The 22,766-nt window shown below is 42.1% G+C and overlaps 1 protein-coding gene across 6 annotated transcripts in view; it reads right to left on the bottom strand.

Moving 5' to 3' along the window:
• Positions 1 to 580: 580 nt before the first annotated feature.
• mei1 (meiotic double-stranded break formation protein 1) overlaps positions 581 to 22,766 on the bottom strand; it is a 90,148-nt gene continuing 67,962 nt past the window's right edge. For 4 of the 6 annotated variants that reach the window (XM_082531817.1, XM_082531813.1, XM_082531814.1 and 1 more), the window contains 10 exons: positions 20,838 to 20,951; positions 19,600 to 19,710; positions 16,357 to 16,544; positions 15,945 to 16,029; positions 14,469 to 14,653; positions 11,067 to 11,148; positions 10,582 to 10,688; positions 9,491 to 9,622; positions 1,569 to 1,684; positions 581 to 1,097 (listed from right to left, as the gene is read on the bottom strand). In XM_082531817.1, coding sequence (XP_082387943.1) covers positions 1,052 to 1,097; positions 1,569 to 1,684; positions 9,491 to 9,622; positions 10,582 to 10,688; positions 11,067 to 11,148; positions 14,469 to 14,653; positions 15,945 to 16,029; positions 16,357 to 16,544; positions 19,600 to 19,710; positions 20,838 to 20,951 — 1,166 coding nt within the window. In that variant the 3' untranslated portion in view covers positions 581 to 1,051. The remainder of the gene's footprint in view (positions 1,098 to 1,568; positions 1,685 to 9,490; positions 9,623 to 10,581; positions 10,689 to 11,066; positions 11,149 to 14,468; positions 14,654 to 15,944; positions 16,030 to 16,356; positions 16,545 to 19,599; positions 19,711 to 20,837; positions 20,952 to 22,766) is intronic. The other 2 variants (XM_082531815.1, XM_082531816.1) reach the window with 2 other exon arrangements.

Raw genomic sequence — 22,766 nt, 5'->3', positions numbered from 1 at the left:
GAGAAGGTGTGGATGGGGTAGAGAAATTCACATTAATGTGGTTAAATCCTAGAACTGGCAGAAGAAACTCTAGGTGGGAAAGCGAGAGAGTTAATTCCCCGAACAGAGCTGCTCACCTGCAGCTTAGACAGTGTTTTTTTTATTAGCAGTGTCCTGGTCTAAAAAGATTCACTCTCTGCCTGTAATAGGCTGTTTTAACATTTCTCCTTAACGCCTTCTAATTGGCTGCCCCCGGCAAACAGACGGTCTAGATAAATGCTAAATGGACTTGTTCTTATATAATGCTTTGCGACTCTACTCTAGCACTCAAAGGGCTTGATACAACATGCTTCATTCAGCCATTCACCCCCTTTCATACATGTACTTTTGTCTACGCCCGGTGCTTTCTACCTAACATTCACACATTCATATCCGATGAACGCATCAGAGAGCGACATGGGGTTCAATATGTTGCCCAAGGACACTTAGGAATGCAGACTAGAGACTAGAGCACCCTCTGATAGAACCATCAACCTTTCCATTATTAGATGACCAGCTCTACCAGGCTTCTGTGTTCACAGTCAGAGCTCTGTGCCTGAGATGACCATATTAGGCATATCCTGAGTACTTTTTTAACCGTGAGCACCTGGTTCAAAGGGGTTAATGTATATATGCTTAATATATTTTAAACTTTGGGCATGCTTTATAACAACAATAACTACTATTGTAACATTGCATATATGATGGAAATATGTTAAAGTACAAAAATCATTTTCTTAAGAGGAAAGGTTGATTAGCTTGTCAGTGCTACCACATCAGACAAAAAAGCAGCAACGTTGACCTGTAACAAAAACAAGTGATTTATTGATGCACTTATAATTCAAGATGTTTGTTTTCTTTAACACTGCTGCAAATATGAACTAGCTTCTATGAACAAATGCATGCAGTCAGTCAGATTGCTAGAACGCTGTGAAACTACAGGTTGTATTGTTTTAGGAGCACAACAGAAACAGTCAAACAAACGGATGCAACAAATGAGCAAGGTGAAGAACTTTCAAAATCGATGTCCTGTCTAAAGCACAAAGTCAGACAGGCAGAGGGGCACGTCTCCAACATGTCTGAAGATAAGCGTCAAGGAGCAATGAGCAAAGTGAGAGGGGGCAGTGGGCGTGAAGATGAAAGATAGAACATTTAAATTAAGAAACAAATTGAAACTGCTACCAGCTTTACTGAGCCTGAATGCACTGTGTTTTTAATGAACTACTATTTCCACGTATATGTTGTGTATTTGTTTATTATTAATATTAGCAGAAAAATGTAAGTAGAGTAGAGGGAGTCAGCCAGCATGACAGATGACATGCTGACTATGAATGTACAGTAGAGCGTGTGTTGTTCAACACAGGCATCTATTAAACTGCCAGTGAAAAATCAATGAAGATGCTGATGTTAAAGTACGAGTTTCCTAATGTGCTTTACTGTGTGGGTTACTGCTTTCTGCAGCACTTCCTGCTTACAGAGGCATGTTCAGAGGCTGTTTGTGTTAGCAAAGTTCAACGGTGTGCATGTGTTTCACTTCACGTGAAGGATACAGGACATCGTGGGACTGACTGTGTCTGCAGCTCTCATCGGGCTCTCCGAGTTCCTCTATCATGTTCTTCACTTTCTGCTTGTGTTCCTCTCTGGGTAGAAGGTCTCTGCTCTGGATCTGAATGAACAAAAGAGGAAAAACAAAAAGCTTCCTAGGGTTAGAAGGACCTAACACAAGAACCTTAAGATCTTGAATTTTGAAATCCATGAATCCATCCATTAATTTCTATCATTTAACACTGAGTCATTCCCAAGCCAGCTGAGACCCAGGTTTCTTTCCAGCGAGTCCCAGGCCTCCTCCTGGTAGGACATGTTTCGCAATATCTTGCCTCAGAGGTGCTCAGGAGGCATCCTAGTCAGATATCCAACCCACATCAACTAGCTCCTTTTGATGCGGAAGAGCAGGAGTTCTACTCCGAGTCCCACTTGAATTACCAAGCTCCTCACCCTATTTTTAAGGGACAGCTCAGCCAACCTTCAAGGGAAAATCATTGGTTATGGATAGATATTCTGTCCATAAAAACTATGAATGGAGAAGTCCAGGACCAAATGGAAATGAGTCCCACTTATTGCCAGAAATATGAACCAAGCTATCTCTGCAGGTGTACAGGGACCGAATGCCCTGTAACAACAGGCCAAACACCCCATGCTCCCAAAGCACTCCCCACAGGATACCCCAAGGGATGCACAGAAAACCCGAAAACTTCTGAAAACAACATAATATAGATTTTACAGGCATTCCATTATAATTATTTCCTTTTTAAAATTATTATTAGTGGATTCCACTAAAATTGCTTTGGATGAAAGTTTTTAGAATTTTTGCCTCACAGGGATTACTTGCACATAAACAGGAACTCATTATTTGAAACTTTGCCCATGTTACACCTCCAGCATTGTAAAAATATATAAATATGTATGACAGATGATAATGAAAAGCATATTAAGTTTGAAAATCTGTATTTCAGCTGTCATAAGCATATGCACAAGCAGAAAATGTGCATAAAGCAGCAAACAGGACTTCAGTGAAGATGCAGATGTGTACTGTAGGCAACAGGGAACAGTGAAAGTTTGCCACAAACAGCAACAAGAACAGAAATCTGGGAGAAAAATATTCACAATCAACAGAAAACTTTCCAAACATTCAAAGTTTGCAGAGTTTTCCCTGCAGTTATGAGCAACCCCAACACAGAAACAGACTCACGCTGCAAGATTTACTATTCGTCGTTGTTCATGCGGATACAGCCAGAACCTGGCCTGAGCTATAACTGATCAGCTCTCTGCTGAAGCCAAGGTTCAGAGACTTCTCTAAAGATCATTTCAAAGTATGTAAGGGAACCCCGACACGTATGTGAGTGGGGTTTTTTAAAGTCAAAGTCAAATCAGTTTTATTTGGCAGCAGCTGCTGCCAGTGGTGTGTTCAGGATGAGATGGAAGGCAGCTTAAAACAAGGGCTGAAAACTGATAAAAGCAACAGGTGAGGCAGAGGTGGAGCTAATAGGATCAATACAATTGGGAGCATTAAAAAAGGAAAGGAGGAAACAAATAAATTCACTGGGGAATGGAAAAAGCTAACAAGTAAATACTATGCCTGTATGTATTCTTGCTCACTCCTAACACTCTTCAAACATGTCCACAACCAAGGTAAAGTTCAGATTTCTTAATGACCACTTTAAATTAAACTTGAAACCCAACTTGGGATGGAAATGAACCGATTCCCACCCAACCCAAGGGTTTTTGTAATTTTGTGCTAACAACTACTTAATGTATTCTATCAGGTGATTGTTTCCATTAACTGTTTTTACAAAAAGGAAAACAACCTCAAAGAGTTTGGTGCACTATGAAGCACAACCTGAATGATGCAGCACCTTTGCAAGAACTAAAGCATTTGTGTGCTTCAAAGACTTGCACTGAAACATTTAAGACCTATGCAAACCGAAAATAGGACAACTTTATTCTGTGCATAAGTTTTGAGAAACTCCTCATTTCTCTTTTATTTTGGTACAAAAATGGGAAATGGATGCAGTGATTCATTGAAACACGTGAAAACATTTATGTAAATACAGTATATAAGGTAAAAACAGAGTCTGTACGAGTCTAATGAGCTTGAAAGTCAATATTTGGTACGACCTTCATTCTTTAACACAGTCTGATCTCTCTTAGGCAGCTTTCTTGTCATTTCTTTAAGTAGTCTTCATTAATAGGCTTCTTGAAGGATATTCAAAGCTCTTCTTTGGATGTTTCTGCCTTTTTGTTTTGTTCTCTGCTTAATAATCCTGAGGTCCAGACTCTGGGGAGGCCAATCCATGACTGATAGAGTTCCACTGTGTGTTCTTCTATCCAGGTTTGCTTTTATTGCATTAGCAGTGTGTTTGTGATCTTTGTTATGATGCAAAATTAAGCCCTTGGCAGTCAGATGGCATTGCAAGGTGGATCAAAATTTAATGGTGTTTTTTCTGCGTTTATAATTCCATCAATTTTGACAAGATCTCCAACACCACTGGCCAAAATACTACCCCAAACCATGACAGAGCCTCCACTGTACTTAACAGGTGGTTGTAGACACTCACTTTATAGGATTGATGCTCAGTCCAATTTCTTCAGCCTTTTCTTTCTGTTTCTCTTCATTAAGAATGGCTGACAGCCACCCTTCCACTGAGACTATGTCTGATAAGGCTTCAGTGAACTGCAGATGAATCAACTGAAGGTACAGATGCATCTCTGCAGTCCTGTGCCAGGGTCTTTGCTGGATTTTATTCCTCTTGTTTCTTAAAAACACGACTTCAGCCTACTCCTTTTCAAACAAATAATGGAATGATATTTTGTAATGATTGTGAAGGCACATGTTTGAAATGTTTGAAATAAAAATGAACTGAACTGAACTGAACTGAACTTTCAGACACTGCTCATCTGCTGTAAATTGTTTTTTAAATCTGAAACTTGTTCTTTTGTCCTCCACTTTCACAACTTTTTCAAGGACTTACTGCAAACATTGTGGAGATAAGTTTTCAGCTAATGCCTCTTCGGGAATCATCATGAAAAAAATACTATTTTATTCCTGTCAAACTGTCTTATCTTTGGCATTTTTCATAGATTCAACTAAACAAGTGGAACAAGTTATCTGTTTTTGCAACAGGCTGCTACTAACAAATGGCCTAAAGATACAATTTAAATAGATTCTTTGCAAAGTTGTCTTTTATGTGCAGACACAACACTGGTTCATCCCTTGAGTTTGGTGCTTGAATGATTCATAGATCAGAGTGTTAGGATATAAAAAAACCCAATTAAAACAGTTCTCTGAAAATGGTCAAGTACAAGGACTGGACTGAAAGTGAGTGAAAAAGTAACCAATGTCCAAAGAAAAACTCGAAAGACCTTCAGAAAGCCTGGAGACTATTGCTCTAGAGCACTTTGAAACATTAGAGAAAGCGAAATACAAAGAAATCAGGTGGCTCAAGATTTCGGTGCACTCCTTTATTTTGAAGACCTATTCATTAGAAATCTGTATTTAGGACTACTTGGGAACCAGGTAGACTGAAAAATGTTGACTGGAAACAACAAACCAGGGAATGGAAGCTTGCAAACAGAAAAGGTGATATCTGCTGACTGTATGTGCATGCAGGCACACCGGTGCTCGTTATGTCAGCTTTCATGGGGAGGAAACAAGAAGCAAAACCAGTGATCTGAGAATAGATCATTTATAAATATGCACTTCCTTGTGAACTGAAACTTCACTTTAGTCCAAAAGCTAGATGAACAAAACCTCTGAAAACTGTGAAGCTCATCTGTGAAAATGTATGTGAGAGAAGAGCAGCAGAGATGCCAGGGGACAAAAATCACACTGTTTGTGAGACCGTTAAGAGAAATGCGTCACATTGAACCCTGCCTACCCTAACCTGTGTCACTGACTTAAAAAAACACACATATAGATATACAGACACACTCACACACAACCACACACTCATACACACCTACACAAGCCACAGACGCATGTATTCACACACTTCACGATTGCCTGGAACACAGTGCACTGGGAGCTGCAGTGTATGCCATCATTCTGTCACTCCTCCGACTCTGAGCCACTTTCAGAACACCAAAAGCATTTCTGGTCCTGCACACGATGCCATATTAGAGCTATGCAATCTGATGTGGCCCCTAATCTTGAGGCGAACCCAACTGAGATTTATGCATTTGCAGCAAAGCTAACTAGGGTAACAGGAATATTCACCTCACGCGGACCGCACCCCCCCCTCCCCCCCACCCGTGCAGAGAATACACCATCTTGAGACCAGTTCAGACATAATAAGAGCGATTTGGCAAATGATACTAACGATACAAAGAGCTTGTGCCAGTGATCACAGTTGAGGAGAGAGAAAGCACAGTTGTTTCCATCAACTTCTTTTTTAAACTCAGTTCACCTCTGTGATCTGTGGGGAAAATAAACTGAGTAATTTCAGCTATTCCGCTAACATCTGTTTGGCTGGCAAAAAAAATTATGCTGCAATCTGCAACACAACAATATGATGGGTAGAAAAGCTCTGCAAATAAACCACAAATATTTCTGTGCCTGTCAAATTAACATAACTCCACCAGCTCGCTCTTTTTTAAATGTCACATGTCTGTCTGATCCGGTCCAAATTTAGTCCATCTTTCCTGGAATAAACAGAGTACAGCCATGAAACCCAGTGTTTTAAAACACTCTTGCTATACGGCCCAACAGCTTTGATATTTGGTTAAAATGTAACAGGCTGTCACAAACACTTGAAATCATCCACGTTTTCAATCACGTTCTACACTGGATTAAGCGTCTATTTCATTTATGAATATCTAAGGTTTGATTCTGTCACACTGTTTGTGCTGCATGGCGACCTTCTTCCTGCAAGCCTGTGGCCAAAGAAAGCATGACTCAAAGCAAGAAGGATCTCTGTTAAAAGCTGCTGGTCGTCTGAGGAGATTGTGAAGGTGTTGATATGAGTATAAATGGTTGTTTCTCTATGTGTCAGAGGCCATGCACTGGTCCAGTACCCACTGAGATGCTCCTGACCCTATCTGTGATAGAAAAAGGGAACTGAAGAGATGTCCTTTTACTTCTCAAGCTGATTAAGACATTTTTATCTAAAGGTCTTTTCAGCAACTTGAAAAGATGACTTTTAACCTCTCACTTTTCAGACAGATCTACCAATCATCCAAGTCAACCAGTCATTTTTTCAATAAGTCTTTTGCCATGTTGGGAAGTTTGATTGGTCTGCTGTGCTCTGGGATGGAGAGGAGAGGCCCAGACTGACACGAACTGCAATCATATTGTTAGCTCACAGTTCAGTAATCAGTTTTACACACACAACAGTTACTTAAAAATATAAACCTAAGTTTTAATTAGCCACTGAAGATGCATTTATGCTTTATAGCATTTATGGTTGGGTTTGGCTGTGAAAAGACGAGTGGAGCAGGATGCTCAGCGTTTGTCTTTGCAGCAGGAGACTCTGCAAAGTCATCTTTAAAATAACGACCAGGAGGGAAAAAAAGAAATGTCTACTTAGAGGCAAACTGATTTTATTGTAATTTAATGCTTCGCAGTGATAAGATTTAATACTTGGAGATAAAGAGATGGCAAGTTAATTCTTTAGAGTTTGGCTTTCAGGAGGTAGTGAGACAGTAATCATTTGAAATCGCACCCCAATTGCACCTTAGAACACATATGCATCAACACTACAATGAGCGGGTGGAGGGAGGTTTGGAGTCTTCTCCCACCCCCATTCTCTGCGGCCTGCTGGAGCGGGAGGGCTAGTAGGAGGAGTTGGCCGTCCGACTGCGGTCTGGGGTGTGGGGCCTCCCTGCTGCTGCGGAGTCGGGGTGGTCTGCCTCTCCCCACCGCAGGGAAAAGGGTAACACCACCTGGGTCTGGGTGCAATTCCCCCCTCCAGGGACAAGGGTACCTAGACCCGGTTTGTAGAGTACGCTTGGGGAGTGTGATTGTGTGCACAGCGTCTCTTTATGTCTGTCTCCACGTTGGTTGAGTGTGGAGTGAGTGCATATGAGAGCATGAGGGTGGGAATGGATGTTTGTATCTGTGTGTGCCTGTATGTCTGTGTCTATATGTCAGGTTGGGTATCAGACGCCACCTCTCTGGGGACACCTCAGGCCCTCCAAGGTTTGGAGGCCTATCTCCACCCACCACCACTTCCCCTGCCGGTGGCGGACTCCCTCAGGTGTCGGTGTGTTGGTGGTTCTTTGTGTCTGGGGGTGGGCGTCCGGGTACACACCGGCTCACTCCTTGGCGGCCGCTTGTCGGGGCCTGGGGCCTGGGGCTCGCTCGGGCCCCTTTGGAGGTGGGGTGCCCCCGGCCTCTCGGCCTGGGGCTCGGTCACTCAGGCGCAGCTGGGGGCCGGCGGAGCTCACGGGCGCGTCACTGCAACTCCCCCTGACTTCTGCTCCGCGGCTGCTGGGCGAGCCCTCATCTGGGACTCTCCTCAGCTCTTACTGGAACAGTGGCGCGGCTGCCCCTCTGTTGGTCTTCCATGGTCTCTTGTGTTCTGGGGGCCTCTGGATGTCTGGAGTTTTGATCTCCTCCATACCCGCTTCACACCCTGGAGGACGGGGCTGTGGCCCCCCCACACTCCCTAGCAGATCATTACATGGAGAAACCTTTGGAATGCAAGCATGCTGATCCACACAGGTATGCACACATGGGTATTCACAGACGCGGACTAAAGCTTTCTTGGCTGCTGCCTCAAAGCACACTGTGCGCTGTCTATCTTGCGTGCTGCACAATATCGTTTATTATTTAGTAAATATTGATATCTATGGCTAGCTAGTTTATTGTGATGGTGCTTTGTTTTCTCTATTATTATGTTGCTCTTTGTTGTTTGCTGTCTCCTCTGTTTGTTTTTTTTGTTTGTTTTTTTTTTTTTCTCCATACAGGTGACCCAGGAGTTTTTTTTTTTTTTTTTTTTCTCTCTCTCTTCCCCCCCCTTCTCACCGTCTCTTCTCCCCTTTGGTTTTCTTTCTTTCTCTCCCCCTCTTTCTCTCATTCATTCCCCCTGTCCTATTTATTAAAAAAAAAAAAAAAAAAAATGACAAAGGATGAACTGAAGCTCTGCCATCACGTAATGTCGCATACTGCTGTTTCTGATGTCATTTAAAAAAAAAAAAAAAAAAAAAAAAAAAAAAAATGAAATCGCACCCTGGCTTGTCAGCTCAAACTGCACTTAAACATTTACACACTGACAGCCTAAATGTTTGCTTAGGTGGTTACCCGGGTTGCAAACTTCATAACAACATAAACTACACATCGGGAGAAAAATTCAGCAACACACGCTTGCTTACCACAGAACGACTGAGTGATGAAAAGCGTGCAAAGGCAAAATCAACATCACAATGCGTGATGAATATTATAATTATTTGAATAATTCAGTAGGCTTGTTTGTTACTTTTCTTCAATCTTTTTCCTGCTGGGAGTCGTGATTAGTCGCTTTTGCATTTCTAATGAAAAACTGATTTTCACCTTGACTTGAGGTGGAATGTATTGTGATTCATGCTCGTGTGGGGCGGGCTCGACTTATTATTTGCCATTTGCTGCTTTTATGTATTGTACATGTTCTAATCTAAGTCAAACACAAACATTGGTCATGATCCAGATTTATACTCGATTACTTTTTGAGATGTTGAAATACGTGAAATAACTGTTTCAACTGCACAAACCTACCTGGTCTTCCACAAACACATTTCCCCTCAGTACAGTCTGCTTGTTTTGATTTTCACAACATATAAATACAAACTGATTCCAGCTAAAACTGAACTTTGTATGATTCCTTTTCTAATTAATTCATTTGAGGAATGGACAGATCCACAGGTAACTGAAGGCCTGTTGTTGTGTGATTATCTCCTATTTTATCTGTGTGAGCATACGTGTGTGTGTGCAAAGGTTTACCTGTGTCAGCAGCAGCCTCAGGGCCTGTTCTGCTTCCTTGCTGAGCTCCTTCACCCCCCTCCTCTCCACTCCCTCCATCACCTGGAGCAGGTCAGGCTCCCGCAGCACTGGTGTCCCGCTGTCCTGCAGCAGCTGCGGAGAACACAAGCACAGATGCAGAAACACATGTACACGTACGCATGCACGATCCTGCACAGATGTACATTACTGTGCAGTAAAAAAAACAAACGCTGCTCTAAAACCATTAACTTGATTATCATATTAAACCTCGGGGACATCAGTGTCAACAAGTGCACTGGAGAGGCAGCAAAAAGACAACCTCCAATAGGTGGTGGTGGCCACAGGCTGCTCCTGTCTTTGTCCCTCCTGACTGATTTTTATTTTGTTCCGCTTTTGTTAAAATTAAGAGTCTTTCATGAATAATGGCATGAATATTTTTTTTAATTATCATTCAAACACACCAAATAAGTATTTGCATTAACTTTGCATTGAAAATAAGTTCTCCTCAGTACACATGACTGATTGGTTGGCTCATAGTTTGGGACTTTTTCGGTTGCTTCTACCTTTCCATGTAATCCAATGATGTCTGGAAAAATGTGAGCAACACTGTTTCTTTTCCTTCTTAACAACCACTGTATGTTTAGGTTTGTGGACAGTGAATTTCAGACCAAGTGAAAAACAAGCTAAATATTTAAAGTGTTTAAACTCGTGTCACAGTGCTGCCTAACTCCATTAAATCTGCTTCCATTTTGTTTATTTGTGTTGGAAGGACAAAGTCACACGCTGTCCCAGATTTTTCACAAAATGCTTTAGGTCAGACATTTTTAATGCAGCGGGAGGCTCACAGGGCTCCAGCTGACCAGTAGTTCCAAGTAATCCCACAGTTCCAACCCCGAGCTGAATGAATAATAAATAAAGTGAGCTTACAGACATGGTAATGACTTTTCTTTTATTTTGATTCGCTGTATTGTGTCAGGATGGACTGCACTGTATTCACTTGGATGTGATCTAAATGCTTCTTTGAATACTTCTGCTATCAAATATTTATTACTTGGATTTGTATTTGTGTGTGTGTTTGTAAAGCATCTTACAAGTATGATGAATCTGAGAATGGCAGGGTGCAGAAGGCAGCTCTGTCCTGAGCTGAGCAGGCTGTGGAGGAGGAATCGACTCCATGGCTGACACACCACATGCTTGGCTGCTCCACACACACACACACACACACACACACACACACACACACACACACACACACACACACACACACACGCCTTACTTAGATCCACTCAAGACAAACCTGTTGTTGCTGCACAGATATTGTCCGAATAAACAATGGCATGTAACCTTCACATATGCTATTTCAAGTTTAAGTTACAAAGTAAAAAAAATAACTCAAGACTTGCTGTAAATTCACTTACAGTTGCTTTCCACAGCTGTACATGTCATACTCATAAAACACTGCTGTTTCTCAAATCTCCTTCAAATATATACATTTGCAGTTTTTCATTTCTTTCTCTGTGGACGTGTGCACATTATCCTCACTCACTCCCTCTTTCCCCATCTCTCTGTTTGATACCTGTAGCGGGACTCTTTCTCTGAAGGAAGCCCAGCAGGGAGCTCAGACAGTTGACTGAGGCTCGCAACAGCAACTCGTGCTTCTGAGGAGAAAGAGACACATTGAGGTAAAACATGAGATTTGCAGAAGAAAAAAAAAGAAAAAGAAAAAATATCTCTCAGCTTTAAAATGTCAAATCGCTGCAAGCCAGGGAAAGAGCAGAATGTGAAACGTGTGCCTGTGTGCTCTCGCTCGGCAGAAATGGGCGCGATGGCAGCAACAGATGAATTGGGGGAAGAAACACAGATATCTGCTCTCCAACAGACGGAGATGCAGTCAGCAAAAGAAGGGGGGTAAGAAGGGAACACTAGAGAGAGTGACTGAGTGATGTTTTAATAATGCATGTCTCTCCCGCAGTGTCAGGGCTTACACTGAGCACTATGTAGTGTCCAAAAATACTGAAGTAGGCCACGGAGATATATAGATGACAGTGGAAAGTTGGACTATAATCCATAAGCAGCGAGGAGCAGAAAGCTGAAGAAAGGAGTCAAGAGGATGAGCTGGAGTGAGCGCGAGGGAGCTGAAGTGTGCAGAGGTACGAGAACGCTTAGATGAGAGGAGGGCAAATGAGGACAGGAAGATAAAAGGAGAGGTTAAAATGAGAGCTAAGAACAAGCAAGGAGAAAGGGAGAGCAGCGCAGAGTCGAAAAAAGTATGTGTGGGAGAGGGACTCTGGAGCTGCAGTGAGTCTTGCTGCTGCTGAATCGGAGCATCGAGAGGAAAGACAGCAAAAGGAGAGGAGGAGAGTGGGGAACTCATATCAGCTGCTGAACAGCAGACTACAGAGCACTGAACCATAGAACTGAAACTCAGTTCAGCACTACAGCTTCTTACAGAGAGAGGAAATGCTGCTAGTGTGGAACCAGAGGCTGGTATACTGCAGCACAGAAGAAGAAAAAACAAGTGCGGGCCTGACACAGAAACCACCCAACAGTTCCACATATACAATACAACAGAATAAAATTACTTTATTGTCCACATTAGTGGAAAAATTGTCTTTGGATCATCAAGTCAATCGATTCAAATCAAGCACACATTCATACATATAAACATGTGAACATTCAATTCCATTCAAAATACATCACATCATCTTATTCAGTATATTAATTGCTTTATGGCACAAATGATCCCTTATATACCTTTTTAATAGCTAGAGGCCTCCTATAACTCTCATCCTACAAGAAAAGCCTATAGAAAATATTCTTCATGATTTCTTTGACAAAGAAATCATCTGCTACTCTTTTGGGTTAGTCATACTTTAGACCGTTTGTTTCACCACCAACATGTAATAACAATGTAGAGACGGACGTGACTGCACTGGATCCGTGTGCAGTGCCGCAGTGCTAACTGTTAAATCAATCGGCATCTCATTTCCCCACACAACTGCGCTTGTGAAAGGCAGGTTCACTGTCATTATGTAAAGATTTTAAAGATTACCTTTGTGTTACTTCTGCTGTGGGATAAAGGGCAAGGGGAAGTGTCAAAGGAGCGATGGGGGGGAGGGGGTTTCATAACATGAGCATTTAAGTTGTCATTCATATATTCTTTATTGTATCCGGCGATAGATCGACACCGTTAACGCATTTGTGAAACCATGTGCGTGCACACTGGTGTTTTTATTCCATTTGCTGCATATGTGCATGCGATTTATAGAAGGCGTGCAGCTTTCTCCAGTTTTTCATTATGTACCTCTTGCTCACAAAGCCACCATTAAAGACACAGTTTTACAATTAAATGTCCTAGACCAGCTAGCTTAGTAACAATTGAGACAGCACACTGGGTACTGCAGCGCTCGAGCTTTCATTATAACACAGGGATTTACTGAACTAGCTTGTTATATTAATTCATACCCTCCATAAGCAAGAACTGGGAAATGCAACGCTGCAGTGAAAGTCTTTCTCTCTCGCGCGCGCACACACACACACACACACACACACACACACACACACACACACACACACACACACACACAAAACATAATTACTACTTTTTCAACCATTACTTCAAATTTACCCTAAATGGAAACCTACCCTGAAATGTATGACTTACATCATCAAGAATTATCCAGACTCCAGAAGCGAGGCAGATTTACACCCACACAACATGAGTAATATAGTAATCTTTTACCACTGCAGATTTTACATGTGCTTCATCACACGTCCCCTGCACTATATGGGGCTTTTGTCATTTTCTCTAACTTGTGCCTTCTTGTCTCCTCTGCCTTCTTTCCCGTGACCTGAAAATCAATCTCGGTGTGCCATCATGAAGGATGTCTCAACACCTAAAATGAATCAGCAGGAGAAAGGAATGAGGAGAGAAGAAGCTTTGCTGGAGAAGTTATGATCCAGGATATGACATGTGTATCCTATGTGGAAGTTTGTTTATGCTCGATGCAGGGAGGTGTGACAGGCAGCTGGAACACGGAGGAGGAGGATTCCACAGATAAGTACACCTTCATGCTAAACTACGGGGAAAAAAGTCTGACATCTGCACGTTACTGACACACTGAGCTGGTCTGTGCACGAAGGAAAGATGGAGGAAATGATGTGCAAGGAGGTTTAGTAAGGAAAGGAAACAAGGATGTACAAGGCAAGCAATAAGAAGGGGGCCGGTGTTGGTCTCTTGTTATCACTGATTACAACAGATGATAACAGCCTTTAGAGCGTGCCAGCAGGTAGGGGAGGGTAACGGCCTAAAGGCAATATGCATGAGCCTGATAATAGCCATTCAGCAGGCTGATAACAGGCAAACTGGATATACAGACAGACAGAGGACAGCTTATAACAGGCAGATATTATTCAATCCCTGCAATCAAGCAAGATGGCATACGACATGTTTTCCCAGTTGATTTAAAATGCAGAATATAATCCATGGAGTCAAACCCAGGAGAAAGCCACAACTCCAAACCGCTGAACCACAAGGGAGCGTGATACAGAAGACATAGGTAATATATCTAACTATATAGTGAAAGTTTTAAAGTAGTAGAAAGCTGTTAATTCTGGAAACTGATTGGATTACTTCCATCAAGAAGGCTATGTGATTGGCTTGGTTTGGTCTGTTTGTTTGTCTCTTTGTTAGCAGGTTTGCTCAAAAAGTTGTGACACATTTGCAGGCAAATTTTACCACACCACCTCTAGGCTAAAGGGATTAAAATGATTTACACTCTGGATCCAGATCCAGGAATTTTGGGAGGAATTCTTTAACAATGGCAAAATTAAACGTTTGGCCAAAAACCTGTGAATCACTGTCGTAATGTTCTCAAGAAAATGTTACAAACTGAACCGGATCCAGATAGCTTTTTGTACCCATACACTCAAATCACCATATCAATACAAACCTACTCATATTCAAACATGCTAATACCTGCAGAAGGAGTCCACTGAGAGCAATTGAGAGGCACTGCGCCCCTCTGGAGCCAAGTGGGTACAAAGCACCGTCTTCAACCCCAAGAGGTCTGAGCCCAACCAAGCCAGGACCAGAAGTCAGACACACAACTTCCGATGCCAGGTCAGTATCAAGCAGAGCCTGCAGCAGCCTCAGGTAGCTGACTGGGAAGAGGGAGATAGAGGAAAATTGTAAATGTCTGAAAAAGCAGAGCAAATAAAGAGAATGATGGAATGTCTAAGCAAAGGAGGGTGAAAGAAAGAGAGAAGGAAAATAAATGTGGAAGGCAAGGCCACAGAAGAAAGAGGTCCACAGCACAACAGAAAGCAGCGAGTGTGTGAGTAAAAACTGAAAAAGATGGTAACAATCATGGAGCAGAGGGTGCAAGAGTACAGCTGAAAGGAACTGAGAGCAATTTTTTTATAAGAGACGTGAGAGAAAGAGAGGGCAAGAAGTTAAAGATGTCAGTGGCAAGTACATAGAGAGAGAGTGCAAGGCAGAACGAAGTGAAGGAAACTGAAGGAAGTTCAGCGAGACCCAAGTAGTGATGGAGAAAAAGCGAACAACAGGGGTAAAAAGACTCCTAAAACACAGTGGAATCCAAACTTAGTGCTGCCAGCCATCTGAATCCCACTTAATGCCATGTACACTGAGATTAGAGCCCTGTGAGGGAGAGAAGACTCAATTAGTGGCAGAAGAAAAGAGGGAGGAGAGACAGGCCAAAGAGATAGAGAGAAACGGGAAGAGTTGGAAATATACAGGCAGGCTGGGAAGAAGCATAGGGGAGATAAAAATTGAGAGAAAGACAGAGAAAGGACGCTGAGTGACTAGAAAGAGAGAGAGAGAGGCAGGCAGAGGGAGGGAGCCAATACATCACAGCAACTCTGACAGGCCACTTATCCAGCTGACAGACAGAGATGCAGGAGCAGCAGGGATGATCTGTCTCCCAGTGCAGCAGTGGGATTGGGGCCACTTAATATAATGAAAGTGTGTGAAATGCATGGTTTGGTTAGCTCCACTGAGGATAACACATTGACTTTACGTATGTACATGTAAACCAAGCAAAGGTGGACCCCATTAGTACCCTCTGGTTTGCACAGTATATGGACAGATGTTACATTAATCAGGGATGCCTAATGCTACTCATATGAACACAGGTATCTTGGTCTTATGGACCTCCCGATGTTTTCATAATTGCGTTGGACAGGGAAACCGAGTAGCACAAAATTCTGGAACAGATGACTCAAGACACAAATCTGGAAGAATAAAAGCAAATTGAGGAAAATAGAAAAACACCAGCCAACCACAAATGCAGAATTTTCAGCCAAGTTTCTTTTGTATTCTTGGGTCACACACTGTTGCTATAATTTCAGCACTAATGAACTGTTTTGCCGCCGGCTGTCTGCATGGGATGAAGACTTATAAAAACAATCAGTAAAATTTGGTGTCTCTTACTCAGCAGGAGACTGTCTGTGTTTCTCTTCTGAGTAAGGAGTCGCTGCACAGCTGTGTCCAGACTCCAAGTGATGCTCTTACGGACCTTAAATAATAGAAAATGAGAGAGAGAGGGTAGAAAATAAGAGAGAGAGGGGAGGAATCAGGAATATAACAAGATTAGGACTGAAATCTTTGTGAGTTAAAATGCATTATTATCCCTGCAGTGCCGGCTGAAAGCAAAGAAGAAAGCGTGTTATTTTGTACCACGGCCTCACTGAGATATGCATCAAGCAAATCCAATTTCTGTTTTGCATTCTGCCCCTATATCTCAATCTATACCCTACTTTACATTATGCTGTGTCTTGCCCTTGACTGTATGAAGTTGTATCGTGAAGTTGTGATAAGAGCAGAGCTGAGCTGTTGTGTGTACCTGAGTGGAGTGAACACGCTGCAAGGTAATGAGGGAGGACAGGAGTAGATGGCAGCAGCACAGCAGGGCCAAAGGAGGACAGGCTGATGGAGAGAGGGATGTGGCAGAGGAAGAGGAGGAGGAGGAAGAGGAGAAGACTGTCTGCAGCTGGTCCATCAGCCCGCTGTTAGAGAGCAGCATGGAGACAGCTGGGAAAGAAAAGGAACAGTGTCATCACACTTTAATGGGATGTGTGCTTCTGTTTCACTGCGCTGTGCGTGGGTTTTGATAGCAGCTGGTCCTTATGACTGCAGAGTGACGTGCTGCAGCAACAGACCCACAACAATGCAAACACCTGTGAGGTCTTTGTAACATTACTAAGTGAAAAATAGGTTAAACTATACTGTTCTCTATTCATAAACACTGATATTGCTGTTTTACCATATACATGTGGGCAGGCTGAATAATTTAAACAATGTGATAATAGAACGATATGACACAAGGGCAACAAGATGCAAACAAAGCATCACCTCCAAGTGCTAAAAAAATCCCCCCAAATGAAACAATCTTAAAGTAATCATATGTTCTTTTCGCTTTGAAACAGAGTAATGTGTTCCTTCTCCTTTGCACCATCACTGAAATAGTGTCTAGCCTGAGGCTGAAACAGGTAGCTGTAAACTGATCACTAGTGATAATGAAGGCTGAATACATAGAGAGGCTGCAGGAGAAGCTGCAAAGTAGAGCGCCACAATTAATCGAACTTTAATCCCAATTTTGTCTTCCCATAATTAAATGAGCATGATCGAGCGATACTGAAAAAGCGCACTTCGCCAATAGAATGCAAAGCAAAATTAAGTGCTCCCTAAATCACGTGCCTGCATGTGCCAGTTTCCTGGAATAACACTACACCAAAAGATACACATGAATATGCAACAAAACTCAAATGTCTGGCAGAGCAGAGAGTGAAGGGCTTGTCTCTAGAATCTCTAGATCAGGTGTGGGGGAACTCCAGGCCTCAAGGGCCGGTGTCCTGCAGGTTTTAGATGTGTACTTGATCCAACACAACTGATTTAAATGGCTAAATTACCTCCTCAACATGTCTTGAAGTTCTTTAGAACTAATCATGTGATTCAGGTGTTGACCCAGGGGGATGTCTAAAACCTGCAGGACAGAACTTATTCAACTGAACTGTCCGAAAAAATACTACAGACTCAAATCGTTTGATTTTTATTTGTAAAACACCAAATCACAACAACAGTGACCTTAAAGCACTTTATATTGTAAGGTAAGAACTCTAGAATAAGAAAGAGAAAACCCAGCAATCAGAAACCCCTTATGAGCAAGCACTTGGCGATAGTGGGAAGGAAAATCTCCCTTTTAACAGGAAGAAACCTCCAACAGAACCAGATAAAGGGAAGGGCAGTCATCTACTGCAAAAAAACTGCAGTATATTGAGGCATGAAACCCAAGAAAGCTACATCGTGGTTGCTAACGTAAGTCATCCAACATGAATTCAGGCATCCATAAAAGTGCAGCTGCGCATGCATCCAGCTCACAAAGACGCACTGAAATCACAAATGCAATCGCACTCCACGTGCAGTAAAGACAGTGAATTACGAACACTTCAGGAAAATGGTCAACACACCGGACAAAAGATATGTCACCCCCTCGCACAATTATTCCAAAGTGGCAACACCTGTGCTGTATGCAAACCTTGGAGGGAAAATAAAGCCGTCGAGTACTTTGCTAGGGGTTTTATTGACAACCTTTTTATTTTGCTTCTAGAGATGCACTTAGACCAGGTGAACAAACACCTTATTTGTCTGCAAAGATGAATTTACGGATTAATTAACAGGAACAGAACACAAAATAAAGGTGCCCTCTTGCTCTGCAGGGCATTTTCTTTTTAAATCTATTTTACTTTTTTCAAAGAGGTGCACTGTATTTAGGTGAATGAGGACAAATTTTATTTTGATGCAAAGATCTGTACATATATGGAAACGTAATATCAGCGTTCTGTTTACGTGAAAGTGCAATAAAAACACATTTATCACTAAAATCAATGAATAATCGGACAAATAATGTGGATCTCCGTACTGATGAAAATAATTGTTGTCCATAATCACGGAGCCTTACTGCAAATTAATACCACTGACATTATTAGCTTTGCTTCCCAATGGTAACCCTTCTGTCTGACCTCCAAGTTAACCAGAGAAGTTGGTGTACTGGTTAGCACTGTTGCCTCACAGAAGGCATATTTCTGGGTCAAACCACAGTTGGAGTCTTTCTGTGTTCCTGCGTGGGTTCTCTCCAGCCACTCCGGTTTCCTCCCACAGTCCACACATACAGTATGCATGCTAAGTTAATTTGCGATCCTAAATTGGCCATAGATGTGAGGTGGATAAAGTGCTTTAATTGTAAAAAATAGAGCAATGTTTGAGTAAAATGAGACTTATAGAATAAACACTTTGAGCACTCAGCATGACTAGAAAAGAATACCCTGTAACTGATCAAATAAATGTCTGTGATAAGCGCAGTGTAACAGGTCTGAAGGCATACTTTTGTCTGTTGTGAAAAATATTCAAGTATTAATTTCTCAAGCTCTTTAGTACCTGATACTTTTGTGTTCTGGCTCATTGACTGATTGAGCGACTTTGGTTTTAAAGAGAGATTTCTAAAAATAAAAGCTTTAGTGAAACTCTCTTGGAAAAACCCCCTTATGTTATCATACATCTTCCAGCTGCACCTAATTACTGATTTTGTTCGTCTATATATGGATTTATGTGAGATTTCTTACCTTAGAAACCTACATGTTGCCGTGGCGGTAAGTGCTATTTGTGTTTGGACCTGTGTGTTACAGGTATTTAGCTGTAGCAAGGCGACGACACGAGTCTGCCAGTCATTGCTTTTGTGCAAATGTGCGACAAGCTCACAGACTTGACACCGTAACAAAAGACAAGAGCCAAAGACAATGTCCACGACCGAGCCAAAGCCTGTGTACCATTTGTAGTGCAGGTGTGAGCTTTTACGGTTATTATTTGCTTTGTGCCTCAGTACAACGTGCATCAAGGTCAGCCTCTCGCTTCTCTCAAACAGGAGAGTGGGGAGCGAAATGAAAAGACAGCAAGAGTCGAGAGAAACCTTCTGAGACAGAGGGTGAAGAGGCTGCGTGTGTGAAAGGTGTGACGTTAAGAGAAGGAGTGAATAAAAGGCACAGAGACCATGCAGAGTGTAACTAAAAGTGGCAGTAAGAACGTGTCTAACCTCTGTCAGTGCAGTGTGCAGGGGACAGGCTCAGGCAGCAGTACAGGTAGCTGATGGCAGGCAGCAGGCTCTCTGTTTTTATAGGCTTCAACCTCCCTGCTATGTTACTCACTGACTCTCACACACACACACACACACACACACACACACACACACACACACACACACACACACACACATAAACACACGGGCATTATTTCTGGGAAATATACCTTTACTGCACAGCTGACCCTAAATGTAATGTAAAATATAGTCGAGTATCCAACAATTTTCTCACTCTTTCATCTATGATTTTATCTGCGGTGCTCTCAAGGATTTTATACAGGGGCATTCAAATGTGATGTAGCAGATCAAATGTAACATTGTGGGCTTTGTCATTTATTGCATGTCGTGGTGCGTCAATAACAGTGAAAATGCCTGATCAAAACATTCATGATGCCAAAAACATTGCAATATATAGGGGTTTAGTATAGCAATATATCATTATTAAAGAACAACAAGACAAGATCCAAGAGTAACAGTTATCTTAAAGATCATGATAGGATATTTTTTAAATAAAAAAATAAAGTGTGCTTGCAATACTCTAAAGAAACCATAGGGTTACTAGCACCCTTATTTGAGAAACGCTGCAAAAGACAGTGGGCTGAAATATACAACTTACAACTGAGGATGAGGCTCCAAATATGCAGTATAAAGAAAAAAGTGGTAAGCCACAGAGGGATGAGTGTTGCTGACATAAAGACGAAAAGCAAAGCAAATTAGACCCTTGTAACAGGCATGGAGTTATGAGTTACCGTCTAGTAAAGTTCAGTGCAGCATTTTGATCTGCAGATCAGCAGAAAACGCTCCTCTGAGTATGTTTGTGAGGATGGTATTAAATCAAAGGTGAGTGAGGAGTAATTGAAATACAGATGAATGCAGAAGAGGAAACAAACACGACAACATTGTCTCTCTCGCTAGATAATTGTGTTGCTGTGTAGTAAGATGGCATGCCGGCGACGCTGTAAGAAAGGGAGATGCAGTCTCTGTGGATGACTGAGAGAGCGAGCTGACTTGTTTGCCTGCTGTCGGAGCTTTTCTTGGTATCACTGTAAGCGAAACTGTTTGCTGTAGCGATCATGTTGCTAAATCTGCCTCTTAACATAGGGGGCTTGAGCGGTTATTCGGATATTTTAGATAAATGCAGAGAGAGAGAGCTGTGCTCAGCGTGACATGTCAGCAGCACCTTGGGGCCTCACCATGGTATAGCAGTTTGAAGTGCACTCCTTCCATATTACTGTAATGGGGAGATGAAGGTGGATCATTGGCCTGCGTCACACAAAGCAGCTTCAGCACCAGAGGGAGTGAGTTCACTGCTCCATAAAAACAGACACAAACAAAAACAAACCAGAAAAAAGAAAAGGTAAGACAGAGGATGGAGTGTGACAGAGCGAGAGACGAGAATGACAATGAATTAGCATTTTCTCTCAAGTCATTACTTTAGTCTGGAACCTGTTGTGCACATCATTTGTCAACAAAGCCAACACAGAGGATGTGGTCCAAACATGCACTCTATAGGATGAAGGATTTCTTGCATTCACTTGTGGTTTTTATGAAGTTTGGTTTCCCTAAGAGGGATTTCTGGAGCTAGCACAAGTCATCGTGAAGAGAAAGGAACCGGGAGGAAATGACCACATCTTACTCAGAATGATTAAAAATGACCACACACACACTTTAGAAACCAATATTAGGTGTCTAGATATAGCTAGGATAAATGGTGGCGTAAGAGGGTGGAGAAAAAGGACCAGAGGGGACAGGAGACAAAGGGCAAGGGGACTTTAACTGGAAAGAAACTTCAGGCTGAACAGTCATCTACATTCCCCTTTCACTGCTGTATTGCATAACATTAAAATATCTCCCCTTTGGGATGCCGCCGCACTGAAGCTAATATAAAGTATATATTAATGCAAATTACAGTGGGCTGAATTGGAACATGTGGAGGGATAACAGGCTGTAATTCCCTCAGGGCCCGGGATGAGCAGAAAGCAGGCAGAGGCTAACCACAGCAACAGTTTCTGAATCCCCAGCTGGCACGCTGCTGTTGTGCCCTTCAGCTGTGCTCATTAACCTGGGCAAGTACACAGACGTAATAACACCATACGGCAGACACCTATAACAAAAAAAATACATTATTTGCACATTTGCATTCTTTTGTTCTTTTTTTCATTGTTACAAACCTTCAATTTCAGCATTTATGTCATGGTTTTATGGTTCTAATAAAGATACAGCAGCCTTCTGAAAACAAGTGAGGCCCGGATGCTAGTTTAGGCAGTCCACTCAAGCTAATTTATACCCGTGTGACATGCTACACTCTCCTCAAATTCTGTTTAAGATGTAAATGTCTCATCTCTCCCTCCAACATCTCAGTGTCTGCACTGCTGCCTGCAGTTTGACCCCTCCACCACCCCTGCATCCACCTGCAGGTTCCAGCAGGAGATTTTTTTTTAACTATTTACTGTGTTTCACCAGGAAGATAACAGAGATCAAATCTCTTTCACCAGAGATCTAGCCAAGGCAGCAGTCATACAAGCTCATAACATATCAAAATATGCAACACACGCTCTATGCTTTCGATGAGCTCCCAGCGCAGAGCCCAACATGCAGCTATATTAAAAATTCAAATGTGAACTGATCGAGTGAAATGGTAATAACGACCAATTCTACATATATAACTGTTTAATGTAAATTAAGTCAACAGAGAAGAGCCAAAAACACGTTTTTCCTAAATTTCCTTTGTTGGCTCCACAAGCAAATCCAAAAGCTAACGAATGGCTGTACACATCCATCATAAAATGCACAAATTCAGAGATGAAATAAACATGTTTACAGCCTGGTAAACAAAATGTTGTAGCTGGTATAGCTAATGAATGTTCAGACATTGCCAGCTTTAGCCAGTCACTGTCTACTGTCCTTTAACTCCACAAACTGTAGTCAGTGAAGTGGACCTCTCCACCGTGTTTTTGGTTCGCTTTGGAGTATTTTTAATACAATAATCTGACAAATAATTTGAACTGAAGCCAGTTACAGTTCATCCAAGAGGTTTATATGGCAGTTTTGGTGAGTGATTTGTAGTTTTAAATAATCTGGTATCTGTGGCTATGCTAGCATTATCTGATTAGCATTCCAGA

The sequence above is a fragment of the Aulonocara stuartgranti genome, assembly GCF_965226115.1.
Source record: "Aulonocara stuartgranti genome assembly, chromosome: 4".
Taxonomy (NCBI): domain Eukaryota; kingdom Metazoa; phylum Chordata; class Actinopteri; order Cichliformes; family Cichlidae; genus Aulonocara; species Aulonocara stuartgranti.
The sequence above is the reverse complement of the archived record's forward strand: the minus strand, read 5'-3'. Positions and strand labels throughout refer to the sequence as shown.